General features: G+C 42.6%; 2 protein-coding genes across 2 annotated transcripts in view; one reads left to right on the forward strand and one right to left on the reverse strand.

Moving 5' to 3' along the window:
* Positions 1 to 1913: 1913 nt before the first annotated feature.
* uprt (uracil phosphoribosyltransferase (FUR1) homolog (S. cerevisiae)) lies at positions 1914 to 17519 on the reverse strand. The gene is made up of 7 exons (XM_052021525.1): positions 17201 to 17519; positions 11317 to 11359; positions 11056 to 11125; positions 8106 to 8168; positions 6743 to 6904; positions 4390 to 4488; positions 1914 to 2370 (listed from the first exon to the last, which is right to left on the reverse strand). The coding sequence occupies exons 1-7, from the start codon at positions 17401 to 17403 to the stop codon at positions 2264 to 2266; spliced, it is 747 nt and encodes a 248-aa protein (XP_051877485.1). The 5' UTR covers positions 17404 to 17519; the 3' UTR covers positions 1914 to 2263.
* A 3233-nt stretch (positions 17520 to 20752) lies between these two features.
* abcb7 (ATP-binding cassette, sub-family B (MDR/TAP), member 7) overlaps positions 20753 to 20990 on the forward strand; it is a 42739-nt gene continuing 42501 nt past the window's right edge. Inside the window, exon 1 of the mRNA XM_052022144.1 lies at positions 20753 to 20878. Coding sequence (XP_051878104.1) covers positions 20759 to 20878 — 120 coding nt within the window. The 5' untranslated portion in view covers positions 20753 to 20758. The remainder of the gene's footprint in view (positions 20879 to 20990) is intronic.

Here is a 20990-nt window from a genome sequence, read left to right on the forward strand (position 1 = left end):
ATATAGTCAATGTGCGGGGAAGAGGGATTAGATTAATTAGGATTCATTTGTTTAACAAGTTTGGCACAATATTGTGGGCCAACAGACCTGTCCTGTGTTGTTCAATGTTCTAATTGTCATTTTAGCTTGTATTCCACCAAGGATCTGCCTACAGAAGAAGAAATAGTGGATTTGCGAGAGTGTGGGGAAGGGGAATGGAGTTAGTTAGGTAGGTAGTGGTGTTGCAGAGAGTGAAATAAATAGTGGGACTGTTTCAGTGTATTCAGTAAGAAAGATGAAATTCCAGGCCAGAAGCAATGAGTTGCAATGCAAATCCATCTTTCCATGAATTCATTTACCTGTAACCTCCAGACTAAGTTACTTGTGGATTTCTTGTACCCGTTTATTTGCATTCCCATTTTTGCAGTTGTTATTGTAAGAGGCGAAATATCAAAAACCTGTACAACCTTTAAACTATTCCTGCCCATGTTCTCCACCAAAAGACCAAGGGCCAAACATGCAGGCATAATAATGACTGACTTTTTCACCACCCTCTTAATAACTTTGCTGCATACCTTAGCAGTATTGTCATTATACATATGTGGAAGATTATCCATGCAACCACCATCTAGACCCACAGGCCAGTAGGGTTTGGCACCAACCCAAAGGTGATTGCACAACTTCAAGCATAAATCCCTTATTGAGGAAGCTGAAGGCAGTGGCTACAGATTACTCTGCATGGGTGTCATCTTGTCATTGAGAAATGTCATGTGCTGCCTGGAAGTCCTGCGTCCGACATCTTAGTGCTAAGCACATTGAACGTGATCAGTAGGGAAAGCCATATTACTTTATGGAAGGGAGTGGTCTAACAAATCTCTAGCCCCAAGAGGTGAGTAGAAGCCAGTCTTCACAGAAAAATATACCATAAAGAAAACTGGTAAGGATTAGTCTATCGAGCTTCCAAGCTGTAACCAAATACACTCTATTTCTTGAACAAACAGGGGATCCTGGCTGTTGCTGCCCCTTATTCACTTCTTACTAGTGTCCAGCATCAATGCAAAGCCAGGGAAATGCAGGGACACTCTGACAATGGGCCATCAGAGAGAGCCACTGGAGACAGGGGTAGACTTCTCACTACAAACTATTCTTATCATCAGAGCCACTGGAGACAGGGCTACAAACTATTCCTAGTGCTGTCTCCACAATAGTGAAAATGGTGAGGAAACCCGCCTCTCAGCTATCAGTGGTAGCTTCAATCTGTTCCATCTACAGGACAGTAACTGTAACTGCAGCACAAAGGGTGAACTGTTTTCAAGTAAGCACTTAAACTTACCAATCTGTCACCCACAACTGATCTTTGTCTTCACACTAGTTGGTGCAGGGAATTTTCTCTTTACCAATCTCATAATTGTTCATGCAGTATAATTCACTGCAGATTAAACACTCTGAAGTTACTAGTGCTCCCATCCTTTCTCAACTGATATCCAGTAATGTAGATACAGTATATTAACTAACTCTAGTTGATCCTTGGTAAGACAACTGTAACAATGATGAATAATTAGGACAATATCTTGGAGGCAACTTTGTTGTGGCGCTGCACTTTATGAATTAGGAAGATCCCAGGTTTGGTGTCTGGTTTTCATTGCTGCTGCAGTTGATAAAGGAGGAAACAGCCAATGTAGTTACCCCTCTTGACCCTTCATCGCATGCAAATACAAGATTGTGAACTGAGTCATTTGTGATTTCCACTTGTCCATCCTGTCCATAACCTGAAAGACAGCCAATTCACTCTCCAGCTATGCTCAATGAAAAAATGACATCTATAGGTTGCCACCCATGTGGAACTATAGCCTCAAACATAAGATGGGAAAAACTGGACAAGGGAATTGCAAAATAATTAGAATGCAATCTAATGCTTTTTTTAAAAAACAAATTTAATATAGTATAATTTACAGTTAGGCACTGCCTCTAATTGCAAACAATAAATATGCTAAAATGAATAAATGGCAAGTACACATGCAAGCACAGGGCAAACAACCGATGGAATTGGAATGTGCTTTTGAGAATAGACGTCCTCTCATTAAAAATAACGGAGAAAAGAACTTAAGGCAAAAAAAAATCAGATCAAGTGTTCTTAGATGTCTATTTTAGGCTTGTCATTTCGTCTTGCCACGGGGGGGTGGTGGGGAGCTGGTCAGGGAAACACACTACTATGATAAAACTAGGCCTTTATCCATGGAAGCAGCGATGTATTCAAAGATTTCACTTGGATCCTATCCTGGTTTCAATCCGTGCCGAAATACTTCTGTCCAAAGTGGGTGGGTGCCACTGGATGGACCTCTGTGGCTAAAATTGTGATCTCAGGGAATTCTTCTATTATTGATTTTGCACCTTTTTAAGGGAAAATAAACCAAGCTGATGTTTTAATGAATTTCATGAAAGCCAAAGGAAATCTCTGTTCTCTCTGTAATAAGGAATTCTAAATATCTTTGTGGAGTTACAAGCATAAGCAAGTGCTGCGCTTGAAAAGCAATCTGTGCAGCCATTCACTCAAGACAAGCACACTGTCACCATTCCAGCGTAGCCATCAATAAAAGTCACTTTCAACAATGCATATGCGCACCCAATCAATATACATAAACTCCACAACCCAGCTGCTGCCAAAAGGTACTCCCATTACCCACCCAAACAATCGGGCTTATGTTCCAAAATATTTCTTAAGAGGTGGAAGAGCTAAAAGGAGGAAATTTCAAAGAGTGGAGACCAGGCGATTCATACAATTGCTCCAAGCAGTGGGATGAATGACGGGGTGGGGGGGTGGTGGTGGTGGGAAGGAGAACTATGGGTTCAGAGGAAAAAGGTTTCTGAGATGGGCAATGGCAGGAAAGTAGACCACAACTTAAAATTTGTATTGAGGGACCAGGATACCACTGTAGGATACAGAAATTATGTTTGAACTTGGCTTAAAGTGGTGCCATACAATGCGGGAGGGGGGGAACTGTGCAGATTTTACAATAGACCACATCAGAGATCAGAAATTCATATTGCAGTCAAATTAATAGTCTTCCATTGGATGCAGTCTGGAAGGCCACAGGTTATAATCCAAATGGCCGTTTAAGAGGGCATTTAAGGCCAACCTCCTACATGGTGGGTTTGAAGTCACATACTGGCCTGAATGGTAACTATGGCAGATTTCCTACCTGCAAAGTCATTGGTGAATCAGATGTGTTTTTACAACAACTTAGTGGTCTGATATTCACCATTATGAGTCATAACATTTTAAATTCTACGATGGATGTAGTGGACTTGCCTCAGGGTCAATAGTCCAGGTCTTCTGGATACAGGTCAAATAACAAACCACTGTGTTAAAAGGTTCTGCTCAGGGCAACAAATAAATTGGATGGGATTGAGATGATGGAAGGGGAGTGGGAAGGAATAAAGAATGAGATTTATGCCTTGGATCTTGCTAGTCTTCAGCTGGAGACAATTCTATCATTATGATTGACCTAATAGTACAGAAGGAGTGGAGAAGTAGAGCTGGCTGCCATGAATAAACACTGACCCCATATCTGCTGATAATGTTACCAAGCAGGATCATATGGATAAAGGAGAACAAGGGTTACTTCTTTGTTTGGGGCTGGGATGCTGAGTTGACAACGGGAAAAGGTGGCATTCCTGTGTCATCAATTGTGTAAGCTAAGAGCAGAACCTGGCAAATGAAGAGGAAAACAGTGTGGTTGAACCAGTGGCATCAGAGGAGAGCAAAGCAAGACTGGGTTAATAGGAAAAGGCCTGAACTCAAATGGCCACATAAAAATTTGAGGGTTTTCCAGGCTTGAAGACTGCAATGAGTCATAATCCATTAACTTTGATCCCACATTTTCCTGACATCCAAAGCTGTAAGTGAAGAATAATCCAGCATGCACTACCACTCCTGTCTCCTTTTAAACACCAGCTCATTGAAGGTATCAATGTAAAGGGTTTTGACCCAATTTAACTGCCATCACTGGTCTGCAGCTGTGACATTTCTGAGTTCACTCCAGCTCAGTTCTGCTTCCTCTGGAGAGGAAAGGCAAGGCTGTATTATTTAGCTGATGAACGGAAATTGAAATTTGGCAGCACTTCCATGATTGACCATGTTAGCAACTACTGCCTGGATAGGATCAGATAGCAGGAGGACTGAAGTATCTACCATCCCAATTAACACAACAAAGTGAAGGAGCAAACCGAAATCAATGTCCGTGCTAACATTCCAAACCTGGCCAAAATACAAGTCGGCGTAGCCCACTCTTTTAGATAGTGCAATGCTTAAAGGAAATAATCATTACATACTTTTAGTTCTTGCACATTTTATTTAAAAAAAGCTCAATATTGAAGTCTGTTCCTTTGGTATTCATATGACTCACTTACCATGTGGAGTTGAAAAAAGACTGAGTAGGATTATATGGTTTGGCTGCACTCCGTGCTCAATCAGAACCTTCACAGCTTCTATAACTGTGTTGCCTGTACCTGCAGTGTAAATAGATGACCAGCCATTATCCAGAGTGGAAAATTTTCATCTCAGATCAGTCCAAACCACTCTATCCTTGTATCTGTGTATTACCCATTGGATTATCAAGTAGGTCCATCAGTTTCCCATTTCAGTGGAATTACTATGATAGTGTGAATGTTTTTGGTCTAATCTAGTGAAATAATAAACGTGCTATATTAATGGCGAACACACAAGAACAATGTTAATGTAGTACTGTTTTGCAAAACTGAGGCCAAAATAGCAAAGTTTGCACTTCTCAGAAGTGTTGGCAGCAGAGAGGACAATAACTGATTTGGGGAGCAACTAGCACCTTCCCCAAAAAAATAAATGAGCAATTTTTGATTCTTTTTAAATAAAGTTGAGATATTGGCATTGTTGACTAGGTTGACATTGTTGGCCTTTTCTAGTTGCCTTGAAGACAGGGGTAAAAACCAGATAATGTTTGATGGTGAACCAAATAACATTTATTGCTGCAATTGATTGACTGCTCAGGCCATTTGGGGCAGCAATAAGATTTACCAGGAGGCTGCCTGGATTAGAGAGTATGGATTATGAGGAGAGACTAAAGGAGCTAGGGCTTTACTCATTGGAGAGAAGGAGGATGAGAGGAGACATGATAGAGGTATACAAAATATTAAGAGGAATAGATAGAGTGGACAGCCAGCGCCTCTTTCCCAGGGCACCAATGCTCAATACAAGAGGACATGGCTTTAAGGTAATGGGTGGGAAGTTCAAGGGAGATGTCAGAGGGAGGTTTTCCACCCAGAGAGTGGTTGGTGCATGGAATGCACTGCCTGGGGTGGTGGTGGAGGCTGATATGTTGGTCAAGTTCAAGAGATTGTTAGATAAGCATATGGAGGAATTTAAAATAGAGGGATATGTGGGAGGAAGGGGTTAGATAGTCTTAGGCGTGGTTTGAAGGTTGGCACCACATGGTGGGCCGAAAGGCCTGTATTGTGCTGTATTGTTCTATGGTAATAACTTACATGGCATTAAAATTAAATATAGACCTGGCTGGCTAAGGTTGGCAAGTTTCCTTCCCTAAAGGACAACAGAGAATCATTTTTACAAAATCTAGATTTCCATTTTTGTTTTCTTTTTAATTACAGAATCCAATTTTGCAAGCTGCCTGGATGGGATTTGATGACTTATTCTCCAGCACAGTAAATTAACAAGTGCTTGCTGTCTGAGTTACCCTGCTCCTCCAGAAACTTTACTCCAACAGCATCTTAGCATTGTTCCTATGAGATCAGTGTTAAAAGCAAATAGGCATAAAGTTGAGATTCATGCTGGGTAAATATCTGCCAAAAATAAGAAAAGGTTGTGCTCAACTACTCTGTGATTGATTTTTGAACGGTGAACAACACTTTAATTTTTGCTAATTCAGCCTTTCTAGAACTGAAAATTTACTTTTAAAAGCATGAAATTGTATCTCCAGATTTTAATGACAAATTGAATTTTTAAAATGTTAAAAATTCTGTCTCTTATCTTCTAATCTCATTCTCATTTAAGTTACTTTGTACACCTAATTTGACATGAAATTAATTATCCTAAATTGGACTTCTTGGTTCAGTTCTGCATGTTGCAGTAAGGATTTCTCAGTGTGATTAAGGCAATGCATCACTGCCTGTCCTGTTTGCACAGGTCTCCAATCCCAAGTGGAAAGGACTGTGAAGTTTTAGGTTTCTAATTACCACAAATTGCAGTGCAAAAGCCCCAAATTTCAGTGACGTACTTGATGTGCCATTCCTTCACCAGTAGCAGCAAAATTCAGGCCTCTATCTGCATGTTTCTCTCTGATAACAGATCAGAGGCAAGCTGTGTACAGGCAATTTGGGAATGCTGCATTCAATTGAAATAGCTAAACAAGAACAATTGATTATGGGGTCTACAGTAATTCCTAAACTGTAATTCTTTCTTCTGGAATCTAGATCTATCTGACCTGTCATCTTATCTTGATTTCCCTGCATCATTAGTATTGGTGTGAAAAGGATCATCGCACTGTTTGTGACCCCTATACGATTGAGCCTTGGCTACCTGATCCAAACCTGACTTGACCTAGTTACATGGTCAGGTATCAAAAAAATTTGTACGCTCTCAGATTGGGTTTGGATTGGCCAGGTTTTAATTTTATACAGGAGCACATCTCTGGTGTAAACCCATTTCCAGCTTTCCTATCCATATGGATCTTTCCTTTCCCAAATTGTTCACTTAAAACCACGTGGTACCTACTCAGTATCGGGTACATTAGAAGCACTTTCCTGCGGTAGATGTCTGGTGGGAATTTTGCATAGTAGACCTTTGCTCTCTGCGTCTCTTCATCACTTTGGATTAGGATTTTTCCAATGCGTATTGATCGACAACAATCTCGTAAACCTTGCTCCATGGCTTCACCTGTAAGAACATTCCGACTTAGTCTTTATTCCAACTACTGAAGGACATTCAAACTCTTAATTATGAATTTTGGTTAGTTTTCATTAAGTGTGAAGTTGTTAATATATTTTTACCAATTTATCAGTTCTTAGGGGTGTGTAATTTATAGAGGTACATAAATTAATGAGGGGCATAGATAATGCGAATGGTCATAATCCCAGGGTAGGGGAGTCTAAAACTATAGGACATAGATTTAATATGAAAGGCAAAATATTTAAAAGGGACGCGAGGGTCAACTTTTTCAGACAGAGGGTGGTGAGTATATGGAATGAGCTTCCACAGGAAGCTATACAGGCAGGTACGATTATGATACTTAAAAGACATTTGGACAGATAAATAGACAGAGAAAGGTTTAGAGGGATACGAGCTAAACACATGCAAATGCAGCTAGCTCAGATACAGATCTTGGTCGGCTTGGATGCGTTGGGCGGAAGGGCCTGTTTCCTTGCTGTATAGTTCTACGGCTGCTTCCAAATTAACCATACACATTTGTAAACACACCATCAAATTGCAGAACCGTTGTAGAAGAGCTCTAGCAGGACATGTGATTTTGAGTACTTTATTTTAGAAAGAGTCTCACTTGTATTTTAAAACAACTTACTTGGAGTTATTTACAATTAAAATACAAACAACAAAGATCACAATTTAAAATGAAACTGGACAACCTTCCTATCCTATTTGGCAAGCTGTAAATAATGAGGTGGATGATGACATCACCAACCAACCCAGGTAGGAGCGGGACTCTCTCCCCATCAGATGTTTGCTCAACACTGTACATCCTACGCCAAGTGGGGAGTTAAAATTCCTAGGAATGTGTACTAACAGAACTAACTACATAAACTTCTTCCTCTGGCCTGTTTGCTGAGAATCTAAAGGTGCTAACAACTAGTGACCCAAAATGAAAATATAGCTTTCTGCACAGTGCAATAAAGGAAAGTGCCAAATGAGTCTTTGCACACATTGAAGTAGGAAGGATAAAAAGCACACAGGGCACAGAGGAGGGACGGGGAAAGTTAGATAGGAAAAGGTTAGAGAGCCCTGCTCTCCCCCAGCCAACTCCAATCAAACCATTGTCCTTTCCACATTCCTATGGTTAGATGCCAAAATATTTGCCTACTGCGAGATCCTGGATGACAAATATCTTTAATCAATGATTACTTACCACTTCTCATAATACTAACACCGCAGTTTCCCTTCTCAAACTTCACTCCATCATATTTATGGCCTGTATAAAATTAAAGATTAACTGAGGTTAGCACAACACAATTCATTTAAATTCTTTCCGTTTCCTTCCCTGTCCTTAATGCCACCATTCTCAGAAGCTGCAGGTAGATACCGGATCATTTGGCCTCTGCTTATTTTCAACTGGGTAAGTAGAATATTTAGCCTGAACAATCAAACATAGAAATGCTTATTTCACAACCGATACATTTTAGTGCAGTAGCTTCTTCTGCTGACTGTCACAGGAGCAGCTCTGGTCTCTGCTGGCACTCCATCCACTCTCTACAAGTGGCTGCACAAGGGGTATGAAGCTGGTCAAGGCCCATCACCTTAAAGCAGTTTCCAACTCAGACCTGCTTTCAGCAGGGCTTCGTGAATAAAACATCTCTGATTTGATCGATGAAACTCTACCAAATTACAACTATTCCTCAAAAAAAAGGAGAATGAAGTTAAGACAAAAAAATCTTAAAACATTGAAGGAGGCCACTTGGCCCATTGGGTTAATACTGGCTCCCAGGGAAGCAATCCCATTGGTCCCATCCCCCCCTCTTTATTTCCTTATTCCCCTGTAACTTATTCACTTTCAAACTCCCTTTTTTTGCCACTAACTTACTCTAAGGGATAATTTACAGTGTGCAGTTAATCAACTAGCACACCTTTGGGAAGAATTCTCCAAAGAAACCCTTTTTTTGGATCTTTCACTCAAAAGAAAACCATGTGGTCACAGAGAGAAGGTGCTAACTCCACTCAGACAGCACAGGGTGAGGACCAAACCCTGAATCTCCTAAGGAAGCCGTTATTTTGCATTTTGGGCACAGCCCGCTAATCTACCCACACTATAAAGTCAAATTCAAAAGTATAAAGTTGAGTTCAAGAGTCCGGAAGTTATGCTGCAGCTTTACAGAACTTTAAGATAAGATATCTATTAGTCAAATGTACATCGAAACACACAGTGAAATGCATCTTTTGCGTAGAGTGTTCTGGGGGCAGCCTGCAAGTGTTGCCACACTTCTGGCGCCAATATAGCATGCCCACAACTTCCTAATCCGTATGTCTTTGGAATGTGGGAGGAAACCGGAGCATCTCAAGGAAACCCACGCAGACACGGGGAGAGTGTACAAACTCCTTACAGACAGCGGCCGGAATTGAACCTGGGTCGCTGGCACTGTAATAGCATTACGCTAACCGCTACACCTGCGTGAGTATTGCATTCAGTTCTGGTCACCCCATTATAGGAAGGATGTCAAAGCTTTGGAGAGGGTGCAAAAGAGGTTTACCAAGATGCTGCCTGGATTAGAGGGCATGTGCTATGAGGATAGGTTGGACAAACTTGGGTTGTTCTCTCTGGAGAACAGAGGCTGAGGGGAGATCTGATAGAGTTTTCTAAGATTATGAGAGGCATAGTTAGAGTAGACAGCCAGTATCTTTTCCACAGGGTTGAAATGTCTAATACCAGAGGGGCATGAATTTAAGGTGTTAGGGGGTAAGTTCAAAGGAGATGTGTGGGACAATTTTTTTTTTAAACACAGAGTGGTGGGTGCCCTGAATGCGCTGTCTGGGGTGGTGGTGGAGGCAGATATGATAGGGGCATTCAAGAAGCTCTTAGATAGGCACATGGATGTGAGGGAAATGGTGGGATACGGGCATCGTGTAGGCAGAAGGGACTCGTTTAGTTGGGCATTTTATTAGTAATGTAATTGGTTCGGCACAACATTGTGGGCCGAAGGGCCTGTTCCTGTGCTGTACTGTTCTATAAAGGCAAATAAAAATACATTATTCGGAGTAAGTGCTTGTTGTGTCCCTTATACACAGATTCATGGGGCACTAAATGTGGATGGTGGTGTCCATTGTGTGGGTGGTTTACATGCTGTTGGACAGTTAAATGGCACCCAAGGCAAAATACACTTGTAGGCCAAATCGCAATGGACACCACATTGATAAGGATTTGTGCTGGGGTCAAGTAAAGTAGGCAGATCATAATTCCAAAGGCATAAAACACTGAATTGACACCGGGATTGCTATTTCAGAGATAAATGCACCATCTTAAATATCCAAAGGTTACCATACAATCAACAGAAGAAAGACTCATGCACCAGCCCTACCAATGGCATATTTCATCAATACTTACCGGTTAACGGCCGATCAATTTCTTCTGGCTGGTGACTTCTGTAGTTGTTTCAAGTTGCAGGAGTCACATGGGAGAGACATGCCAGATGCTGGCAGTCATTTTACCAGTCAGGCTTCTGCACAATGTTGCTTCCAAAAGTAGCTCAGTAGGCACTTCTGGTCACTAATTGTGCTTGTGCTAACATTAAGATTTCTGTGTTGCCTGGGAAATCAACTCACATTGATCTGGTGTGCCTGCCATTGGATGCTCTCAGCCTAAGGGCGTATTAATACCGCCACTTCAGACCTGGCCCCAGCCTAGAGCTGGGAACCCCATGCAGTTAGATTCCTTAACTTCTCATCTCCACAGTATCAAAGCGTCACAACACCACCTTCAGGCTTCAGCTCCAACTCCATCTGTCCCCACCAGCTCAAACCCTGAACGATATCCATCTGAGACCCAATCAACTCCCAACCACAGGGCCTCTCTCCCCCCAATAATCTCCCCCCCCTCAAAGAGCCAAACCCAGCCGTGTACTTGCTTCATATTTTAGTTGTACACTCAACAATGGCACAACATGCAAATAGCCCATTCAGTCATGCCTAACACCTTGGGCAGTACTAAACTTTGCTACCCAGGACCCATGGCCAAAATAGTCATTGGCAAGCCAGATGAAGAACCTTGAGCACACCTCCCATGCCCCAGGAGGTACACGTTAGGTACAGTGGTGGGGCATGCCAATTATTGCAGCATTTAAGTTCAATGCAATGTGTTCATATCAAACCTGTTGGGGTTGTAACTGTGCATTCAGTGTACGGTAGCTGGTTCAATCCTTCTTCGACAACGAGTCTAATCTGTAATAAAATATTCCAGGTGATTTTGTCTGCACAAATACATTCACAAATTTAGACAACATTACTTTACATTACAGCAGGACAATAAAACAAATTACCCTTTCTTTTTTGGAAGAACCTCAATTGAGGAGGACTTTAAGGGTCAATTAGAAAAAAAACAAAAGTAATGTCAAGTTTATGTGTCCACTCACCAAGCGATCAGCACAGAACACAAAGTCTCCTCTGCTCGTTGTTCTGGGGATAAAGGGAAAGTAGCAGCCTCTTTAGATGTGGGCAAAACCATCAGAAATCCCAGTTATTTTAGTGCACCCCCTTAACCCTTCACCAAACTAAATAGCAGTCCAAGCCAAAGTCCAAAGCGAACTTAAGCTTGGTTCAAAGACAAACATCAGGTCTCATTATTATCCTTTCAATGTGAGGGCTATCAGTGCGAGGAAATATAACATTTTCTCCACGATGAGTAGCCACTGTCACTCTCAAGTAACACAAGGCCTGATCAACTGCAGGATTAAGGTCGTCTCACTCTGCCCTACTTTCGTTCTGACTTTAGAATTCACTAATACAATTATATCTAATTCACACAGCAGCCATGCCATGAATTCTCTTAAGGCTACAATTAATGCCAAATTAGGAGGAGTTTTGCAAGAGGAACTCATGGCCCTCAGGAATTGAGTCAACAGTGAAGAGACACACAAGGGAGTCGCTGTTTATTAGTCTACTCTGGATTTGAACTCTGGTCTTAGCTCTCTTTTACCCTTCTGGATCATTCACCATTCCTTGTTAAATGAAGCATGATCATGTACCACTGATCACAAGCAGAATTTGCTCCATAGACCTCACTGCCTCTCTCTTCCTGAAGTTGGGAATCTCCAAATCCTGTCATTGGCCCCAGCCCTCCCTACCCATGTAATTCCCAGTCCCACAACCCTCCAACTTCTCTAATTCCAGCCTGATTTATACCTCTCCCTTCTTGACAGTCATGCTTCTGGCTGCATGGGACCTAAACTCTGGAATCCCCTTGCTAAATTTCTCCAGATAACCACCCTTTACTTTAAGATGCTCCTTAAGAACTTTTTTTCTGACCAATCTATTACGGGTTGAAACTCTCTAGTCCAGCACCTGATTGGAGCCAAACCACAGAAAATCCAGACCACAGAAATTGCCCCTGATCATCTTCCTCTGAGCAGGTGAACTGTTCTTTTTAAGTATAGACGCTCCCCAGGTCACGCAAGGCTTCCAACAACTGTCCATAATCCAAAGTTTCTTTAAGTCGGAAACACTGTCAGCTGAGATTGCAAAAGTTGTATTGGTAGGTTTGTCACGAACCAGCAACAAAAGAAACACACTGAGCATGATTCAGTGTTAAAAACTATTTTATTAATTACTACTTATGATAATACGTAAAATAAAAGTAAAAATGTTAGTATGTTAGAATTCAAAAATGTTAAACCTTGAACGTTAACCCCAAAACTAAACTCTTTGTGTGTGTGTGTGTGTGTGTGTGACAAAGTCCCAAACTCCAAGTTCCGGAATGGTTCTTAAAGTTCAGTTCCGCAAGCCATAAGGTGAAACATGAGCAAAGGCTTCTTCAACAACCACCGTTGTCAGAAGATAAGACGTAGATGTAGAAAAACAGAGAGAGAGTACATACGAAATCAAAATGTTCCACGATGGAACCCAAATGACACTCCAGTGTTTACTCGGTAGTGACTTCCTCACCCCGAAAAGCATCCGAATCGTGGTTGTCCACACACACAAATACCTGTTTCCTTCTACAGGTCAGCAACAAAGTGAACTCCACCGGATTACTTCCAACTTCCATACATGGATTTCAGTGGCAGACACAGTTATTGTTTCTCATCCATCGATAGAGAAAAACTAGCAGGCTGGTGTCTCTCTCCCTTCTCTCTCTCTCTCTTCTTCTTCTTCTTCTAACCTCTTCAACAACGTCATTACGTCCTTTATCTTCTATTGACGTAAGCACGCCCCACACACACAAATACCCACACTCTCTATCTTAAAGGGACTTTCACTGAGTCCGTAACAGGTTAATTAGTTACAGACTAGTACAGATCTTAGCTAATTTTAGATCTTAGTTAGAATTAATTAATTAGTATAGATCTCTACTACAGATTCAAAACATGCCGGACAACGGGAGTTATCAGACCACAGAATGCCAGACTGGAGAGTTTCAACCTTTAGTCCCCTATCCTAGTCTTTCTCTCTGAGGTTTGTCATTAAATTTTTGAACTTCTTTGGGCTGTTCTATTAAATTAAAATGATATATTATAAAAGAAAATTGTTGTTATTTGAAACCATGAAATAATTTAATTAAACAAGGGATTGAAAATGACATGGAAAGAATTAGCTCTCATATGGAGCTTTTTCACATTTTCAGAACAACTCACAAATAGATTAGTTTTATATGCACACTGATATAATATGAAGAAAAATAACCATGTAGGACAATTTTCACCATGCTAACTCTCAGTTGTTGAATACATAAGGCTACCCCTGTTGTTATTAGAAACCACCTACCTATTAATTTTGTTTTCACTGTTCTGCTCCGAGCAAAGTCAAAAGGCTGGTGACAAGAAAGTGCCTCTTATGCGAGGATGTTTAGATCTTGCTATCACACCCTTTATGAATTTGAACTTTTTCCGCCCAGTTTCATCCAGAGAGCAACAAAATGTGGCACACAGGAACTCTTAACAACAGAAGGCTATCAGTTAATCCTCATGCAAACACTGCCAGGTGGAACATCCCCATGTGTGTGGAATTAGAATTTCTTATGGGTAAAGACCAAAACCACATTACAATCAAGATAATTATTGATTGCAGTTTATTTCAAATGATAAATAAAGGAGAAACCATCCAATTTTTTTAAATATCAAATGTTAATGCTCTAAGTGGAAACAAATGCATCAATGGCTTTCAGAAATATTACAATTGATTGTTTCTGACTAATAAAATGCCTTTGGGTTAGTTGCAGCATAGATGCATTAGACTGATTCCTGTGATGAAGGGATTGTCATGCGAAAAGAAATTGAACAAGACTATTCTATACAATGGAGTTTCAAGGAATATGAGGCAATTTCAATGAGTCATATAAGATTCTGAGAATCCAGATGTAGGGCCTCGACCTGAAACGTCATCAACTGTCCATTTCCCTCCATAGATGCTGCTGACCCGCCAAGTTCCTCCAGCGCTTTGTGTGTTGCTCCAGATTCCAGCATCTGCAGTCTCTTGTGTCTCCAAGATTTGGAGAGTGACGGATAGTAAATTGCAAGAGCTGTTTCCAGTATTTCAAGGTCTGGACTTAGGGCTCGTGGTCTTAGAATAGGCCTGTCATTTAGGACTTAGATGTAGAGAAACTTCTTCCTACAGAGGTTTGTAAGTTTTTGTAATTCTCTCCCCCAGAGGGCTGCAGATGCTCAGTTGTTGAATATACTCAAGACTAATTTTAACAGCAAATGAGTCAGACGATATGGGGATTGGACAGAAAAAGAGGATGAGGCACAGGATCAGCCATGATCTAACTAAGTGGCACAGAAAAACACGATGAAGCTGGAAGAACTCAGCAGGCCAGGCAGCATCCGTGGAGAAAAGCAGGCGGTCAATGTTTCAGGTTAGGACCCTTCTTCAGGACTGAAGATAGGAAAAGGGCAAGCCCAATATATAGGAGGGAAAAGCAGAGCAGTGATAGGTGGACAAAAGAGGGGAGGTGGGGGCACAAGGTGGCGATAAGTAGATGCAGGTAAGAGATAGTGATAGGCAGGTGTGGGGGAGGAGGGGAGAGCAGATCCACCGGGTCAAAGGTGAGGAGAGAAAGGAAAAAAAGAAAAAAGGCTAGGAAAGGGGAGAAGAAGCATGGTGGGGGGGGGAGGGGACTGGGGATTATTTAAAGTGGGAGAATTTAATGTTCGTGCCATTAGGCTGCAAGGTTCCAAGACGGAAAATGAGGTGCTGCTCCTCCAGTTTGCGCTTGGAATTCTCCTGGCAGAGAAGGTTCAAGGAGTTGTGTTTGTATATTTTTACAAAACATAGGAGACCATTGATCACGAGTTAGTGCTGACTTTAGGAGCAGTCCCATCATCTTCCCTGTAACCTATTCCTTCTCATCTACCCATTGACTCTCTCCCATTTCTCCTGCCACTCAACCATACCAAGGGCAGTTCACAGTGGCTAGGTAACCTACCAGCAGCTCTTTGGGACATGGAGGGAAACCAGAGCACGGAGGGGAAACCCATGAAGTCACGGGGGGAACGCGCAAACTCCACACAACAGAACCCGAGGTCAGGATCGAACCCAGGTCCCTGGAGCTGTGTGACAACAGCACTATTAAGCCACCCATCATAGCCCACCGCTGCTTCTATTTCCTGTCCTTTCTTCAGACAGAATTGTGAAAAAGTGTGCACTATAAAAAGCAACCAGTTTCCAAGCCTAATAAATATAAATATAGGAAGATAAAATTGATTGAATAAAATTCCAATGTGCACTTATACAGAAAATCATCCGACAGAAGTGTCACAATAAAATATCTGTAAGGATAGTGTATTGCGAATTCACTCTGCACTGACACAACATTTACAGTGCAACGGCAGCCCAAATCCAGAATGTGCAGAATGACCTCCCCCCAACCTCCCCCCCGGCCCCCCCACACATGCACCTCCTAACGCCCAAAAAAGCTGCAAATCTTCAACCACCAGGTTTAACGTGAAGCACATTTACAGACACTTGGACAGAATAGTCACCAAAGCCTGAATCTACACAGTTTAGGTGTTGGTGACTAGTTAATGGATCACATTTAGCATTGGTGGTAAGACAGAACCACTTTGCATAGGAAAACCATTCACCACAAATCTGGTGCAAGCTCCCCAGAGTGCAGTTAGTGTAAAACCAGCATTCCAACCAGTAGCTCCCTGCTTAGATCCCTCACCTGTGCTTTGAGCTACCTCAGCCAGGAAGGACTGCTACCTTGTTCCGGCTCTGGATTGCTCTCAAATGGCCACTGACCCAAATGCACGTGTAAAACTCAATCAGAACAAAGTCACACCACTGGGCTTGCTCTCCCCCCTCTCCACCTCACACACACACCTAATATCCAAAAAAAATGTGCAAATCTTCAACCACCAGGTTTAACATGAAACACATTTAACAGATACACAGATAGGAAAGGTTTATGGGCATCTTGGCGGGCATGAACGAGTTGGGTCTGTTTCTGTGCTGTATTGCTCTATGACTATGACTCACACCCATGTGGAAGAGATGTTAGAGATTTCTCAGGGTCTAATGACATCCTCAGCAACGAAGAGGGTAGGAAACCGGCAAAATGGAGATGCCAAAATTATATTCTCAATAAAATGGCTCGTTTGATAATAGTAATTACTTCTGAGTCGTTTCTGCAGAAACCTTAAGCTGATAGTGAGGGTGCACCTTTTAGAGCTCAATATGCAGACTGACTTCCACGTCTATTTGAAACCAATGACCGGCAGTACTGTTTAACTTATGGGTTATTCAAGAGATCTGGGAATTACCCCTCACTAGGTAAACGAACAAATTGTACTGTAAACTAAAAGCTGTGAGATTCAAAACTCAGGTATTATAGCTCTGATTTTTAAACTACAAGCCAAAAACAAAATTATCAAATGAGTTCACCAGGCATATTAGGTCAGGCCGGTTTGGCTCATTAGAGCGGAAATAAGAACTGCAATTGAGCGATTTGTACCATTCACTGTATAAATAGGGTAAGTTATGTTGGTGTAACATTCCTCTGGCTATTCCATTCTCTTAGTTAAAAGAAAACATTGTGCCTTCCACCCTAGAAATACACTGGCTGCTTTGTGCACTTGACATGGGCTGTGACTTGTCAGTTTAACTTGATCTTGCAGACAGGGAGTGTCTCACTTCCCTCCTCGTGTCGGTGCCCCCATTGAAGTGGAGGCCTGGGACTCCAGGCTCTGCACACAAAGAGGCCAACACCGCCGGCACTGATGCATTTAGTTGGCAATCAGCCACGGCTCGCCTCAGTCCCCCACCCCAGTCAGCCCTTCGCCCCCGCCTCCACTCACTCACTTGTCTCTGATGATCGTCTGTAGCTCCCTGATCTGATCGTTCATGGGCAGCAGCTTGAGCTGCGCTCCCAGCGGCTCAGGCCCCACGCTGGCTGCGAACCTCACTTGCTTGGGCAGCGTGTGGTTCCGCTCGGAGTTGTTGAGGTGCTGCTGTTGAGAGTTCTGGCAAGGCATGATGCTGGAAAGGGGGAAATCAGCTTCCATAGAACGACAGCCCACTCCCCCCCCCCCAAGATGCTCCCAGCTTCCGCGGTCTCTGAAATGAAACCAAATGGCAGCGAGGGAGAGAGAAAAAATCCAGACTTCTTGTCGTCGCTATGTCCCTGCCTTTTATTTCCTGGCTCCATCTGCTGGCCGGCCCCTTTCTGATTCTTCACTCTGACTAATCCACTGCAGCACCAGCCAATACTTTCCCTGCTTTTTCTCCCGATTTACACTCTCACCAAATTTGTTTCGCAAAGGAGAAAGCGTAAACTATTCATTAATTGCCATGATTCTGCTTAGTGCTGATGGCATGAAAGGCCGATTTTACTTTAAAATAATTAGAAAACGTACATTTATGGTTGATTCAGTCACCAAACTCTGTCTGCTGACACTACCAAAACCTCACACTGATGTTTTATACGTAATGTACTTTGTCATAATAAATGAGCATTATAATATTAATGCCAGAATACTTATGTTAATTCTATGCACAATTCACAGATCTATTCAGCACAGAAACAGGCCCTTCGGCCCAACTCGTCCGTGCTGACTAAGGTGCCCACCTAAGCTAGTCCCACTCACCTGTCTTTGGCCCATATCCCTCTTATGTTTCTTATATTTGTCTTCTGGTTGAAGAATTTTTTCCTGGAGTTGGTTCTAAATTCCAAACCCGGTATCCTGAGTGTGAACCTAGTTCTGGATTCTCCAGCTATTGGGAATATCCTCGCAATATTTAGTCAGTCTCGTCTGGTTAGAATTTTAGATATTTCTATGAGATCCCCTCTCATTTTTCTGCATGCTGGCACAGGTTCGATGGGTTGAACAGCTGCCTTCAGTGCTCCATCGTTCTTTGAATCTACCTCTGATCATTTGAGGGTATGCCAGCACCTTCAATGCCTTTGAAGTGTTGCAGGTTCGGAATGCTGAGCAGAGTGTATTCCTTGCTGCAAATAGAGCAAGGCGACAAAAAAGTGAATACCAGGCAAACAAAAGATTCAAAGGTTTTTTTAAAGCCTTGATGAAGAAAGCAACATCCCCAATAACACCTGGAAATCCTTGGCCCATAACTGCTTAGGATGGAGAGGAAGGTGCTAATGCAGCCACCATGCCCTGGTAGTGGAGGGAATGAATATTTAGGGTGGTTGATATGGTTAAAATCAAGTGGGCTACCATGCCCTGAATTGTGTCAAGTTTCTTGTGTACTTTTGCAACTGGACTCTTCTAGGCAAGTGAAGAGTATTCCATGACACACCTGGCGTGCCTTGTAAAGGGTGGAAAGGCTTTAGAGTGTTGGGAGGTGAATCACCTCGTCTTGACTGAAACCTGCCTCCCGATGGAAGCTCACCTCAGGGGGAACAGGAGTGGCCAGCCAGCAAGAGCCTCTGACCTGCTCTGTAGGCATGGTACTTATGTGGCTGGTCCACTTCGTTTCAGGTTCATTGGTACCCCAGAGAGCTGATGGTAGGGGATTCAGTGACAATAGTGCCATTGGTGACGGTCATTGCATGGCAGTTTTGTAGTCATTGCATGGCAGATAAATGGTTGCTTGCCATTTATCTGTCCATTTCTTAATGCTGTAAGGTCCTGCTGCATGGAGACACAGACTGCTTCATTGGCTGAAGAGTTGTAAGTGTAATGAATATATCCAATCACAGGCAAAGATTCCAAGTCCCAACCTTACGATGGGGTAAAGTCATTGATGAAGTAACTGAAGGTGGTTTGGCCTAGGACACTGCCCAGTGATGTCCTGGGGCTGCAACAATCACAACCATCTTTCTTTGTGCGAGGAGTGATTCCAACCATTGGAATGATTTTCCCCTGATGCCCATTGACTCTGGCTTAACCAGTGTGCCTTGATGCGACACTGGGTCAGATGTTGCCTTGATGTCATAGGCAGTCACCCTCACCTCATCTTTGACATTCAGCTCTTTGGTCCATGTTTGGACCAATGGTGTGATGAGATCTGAAGGCAAATCTTCTTGGTGAAATCATAACAGGGCATCAATTGATTCTACTGCAGTATATCATCAACTTCAGCAAAGAATGTGCTCCAAAGGAGATCTGAAAAAAGGAACAAAGAAACCCACAGAATAAATATGAAGGTTTGACAATAGGAAATAGGGAACAGCTGCCAAGGACAAGTTACATGGCAAGTTTACTGTTCATTATTTCAAGCATTTGTGTAGCGAAAGTCATCAAAGAAGAGTCAGTGAAAAGCCTGATTTGTCAACACACGACCAAACCACCAGGGTAATGTGGGTGGTCATATTGCAAAGCATTCAAAATATATCAGGATGAATGATAACTACCCTGCCTATGGCTATCCATGGTTGAAAACAGTATTGTTCGGAGTATTATTTCATCCGGTAACTTTATACTTCACTGTAATGTTATCAATAACAATGCAATTTCAAGTAACAACATTAGTGTAGCAAAACATACCAATGTGATTCACAGGAGTGTCATGGGATATCTGAGAACTATTCCTAACAACTGTAATCCTCTGGGTATTATTGCTGTTGATGATAACTGCTTAGTGCTACAACTACGAGTAATAATATTATACACAACATTGCCATCAATAACACCAGCATCTGCAGAATCTCGTGTCTCTGTATTGCCATAAGTAATAATATTCTGAGTATTATTGCTATCGGTCATGACGTTCACAGAACTACCACTGAAGTCCCAGCAAAGATAAAGGAGGTGGAGTGTTGATACCAAAAAACAGAGCACCATAAGACTCAAAGGTGTGCTCAAAACCACCTTGAAGAAATGCAGCAATACTATCACTACTGTTGTTCTACATGGTGTTGCTACTAGTAATAATGGTCTTAATTATTGCTGTCAGTAATAATGCCTTCTAGTAGCAGTGTTAGTATTTCTCAGTAATTATGCTCTGTGTATTATTTATCAGTAGTGATGTATTATTGTTGACAATCAGAATTTTCACCAGTCATAATGCTCTGAGTACTTTCTTATAGTAGTGACGCTCTGAATATTATCGCTGCTAGCAATTTTGATCTGAGTATTTTTCTCCCAATTATTTCTAGCGGTAATAATACTCTTACTATTGTACCCAGCAATGATGTTCAAACACTTTTCTCCCAGTAATAATGTTCTAAGTATCATTCTCCTATTTATAATGCTCTGTGTGTTATTTGTCCCAGTAACAATGCTGTGAATAACATGTCCCAGTTATCATGCTCTATTTTACACCAGTTTGCAGTCTGCCAGCACAGGGTTGGTGCTGCGAGCACTCCCTCTCCCTGCAGCGCTGCCCTGAGCCGGGTGGCTGAGCCCCGGTGTCACGTGGGGAGCGCCGTTCCCATCATGCAGCGGGCCGTTGCCGAAGATGGCGCTGCTGTGGGCGCCGTTGCGCTGCGTTGTCCTGGTCCACAGGCGGCGGCTCGCCTTCCTCCTGCGGCCGGCCGGCTCGGCACACGGGCTGTGGAGCTCCAGGCGACGCCGGGAGGTGAGCGGACGGGAGCTGGGAAGGGCGGAGCTGTGGGTGGGGAGAGGGAGTGTGAAGGACAAGCGGGTCGGGTCGTTGGCGGCGGAGACGCCGGGGTCGGCCGGGCAGCGGC

This window comes from Pristis pectinata, chromosome 8, assembly GCF_009764475.1.
Source record: "Pristis pectinata isolate sPriPec2 chromosome 8, sPriPec2.1.pri, whole genome shotgun sequence".
NCBI classification, from domain to species: Eukaryota; Metazoa; Chordata; class Chondrichthyes; order Rhinopristiformes; family Pristidae; genus Pristis; species Pristis pectinata.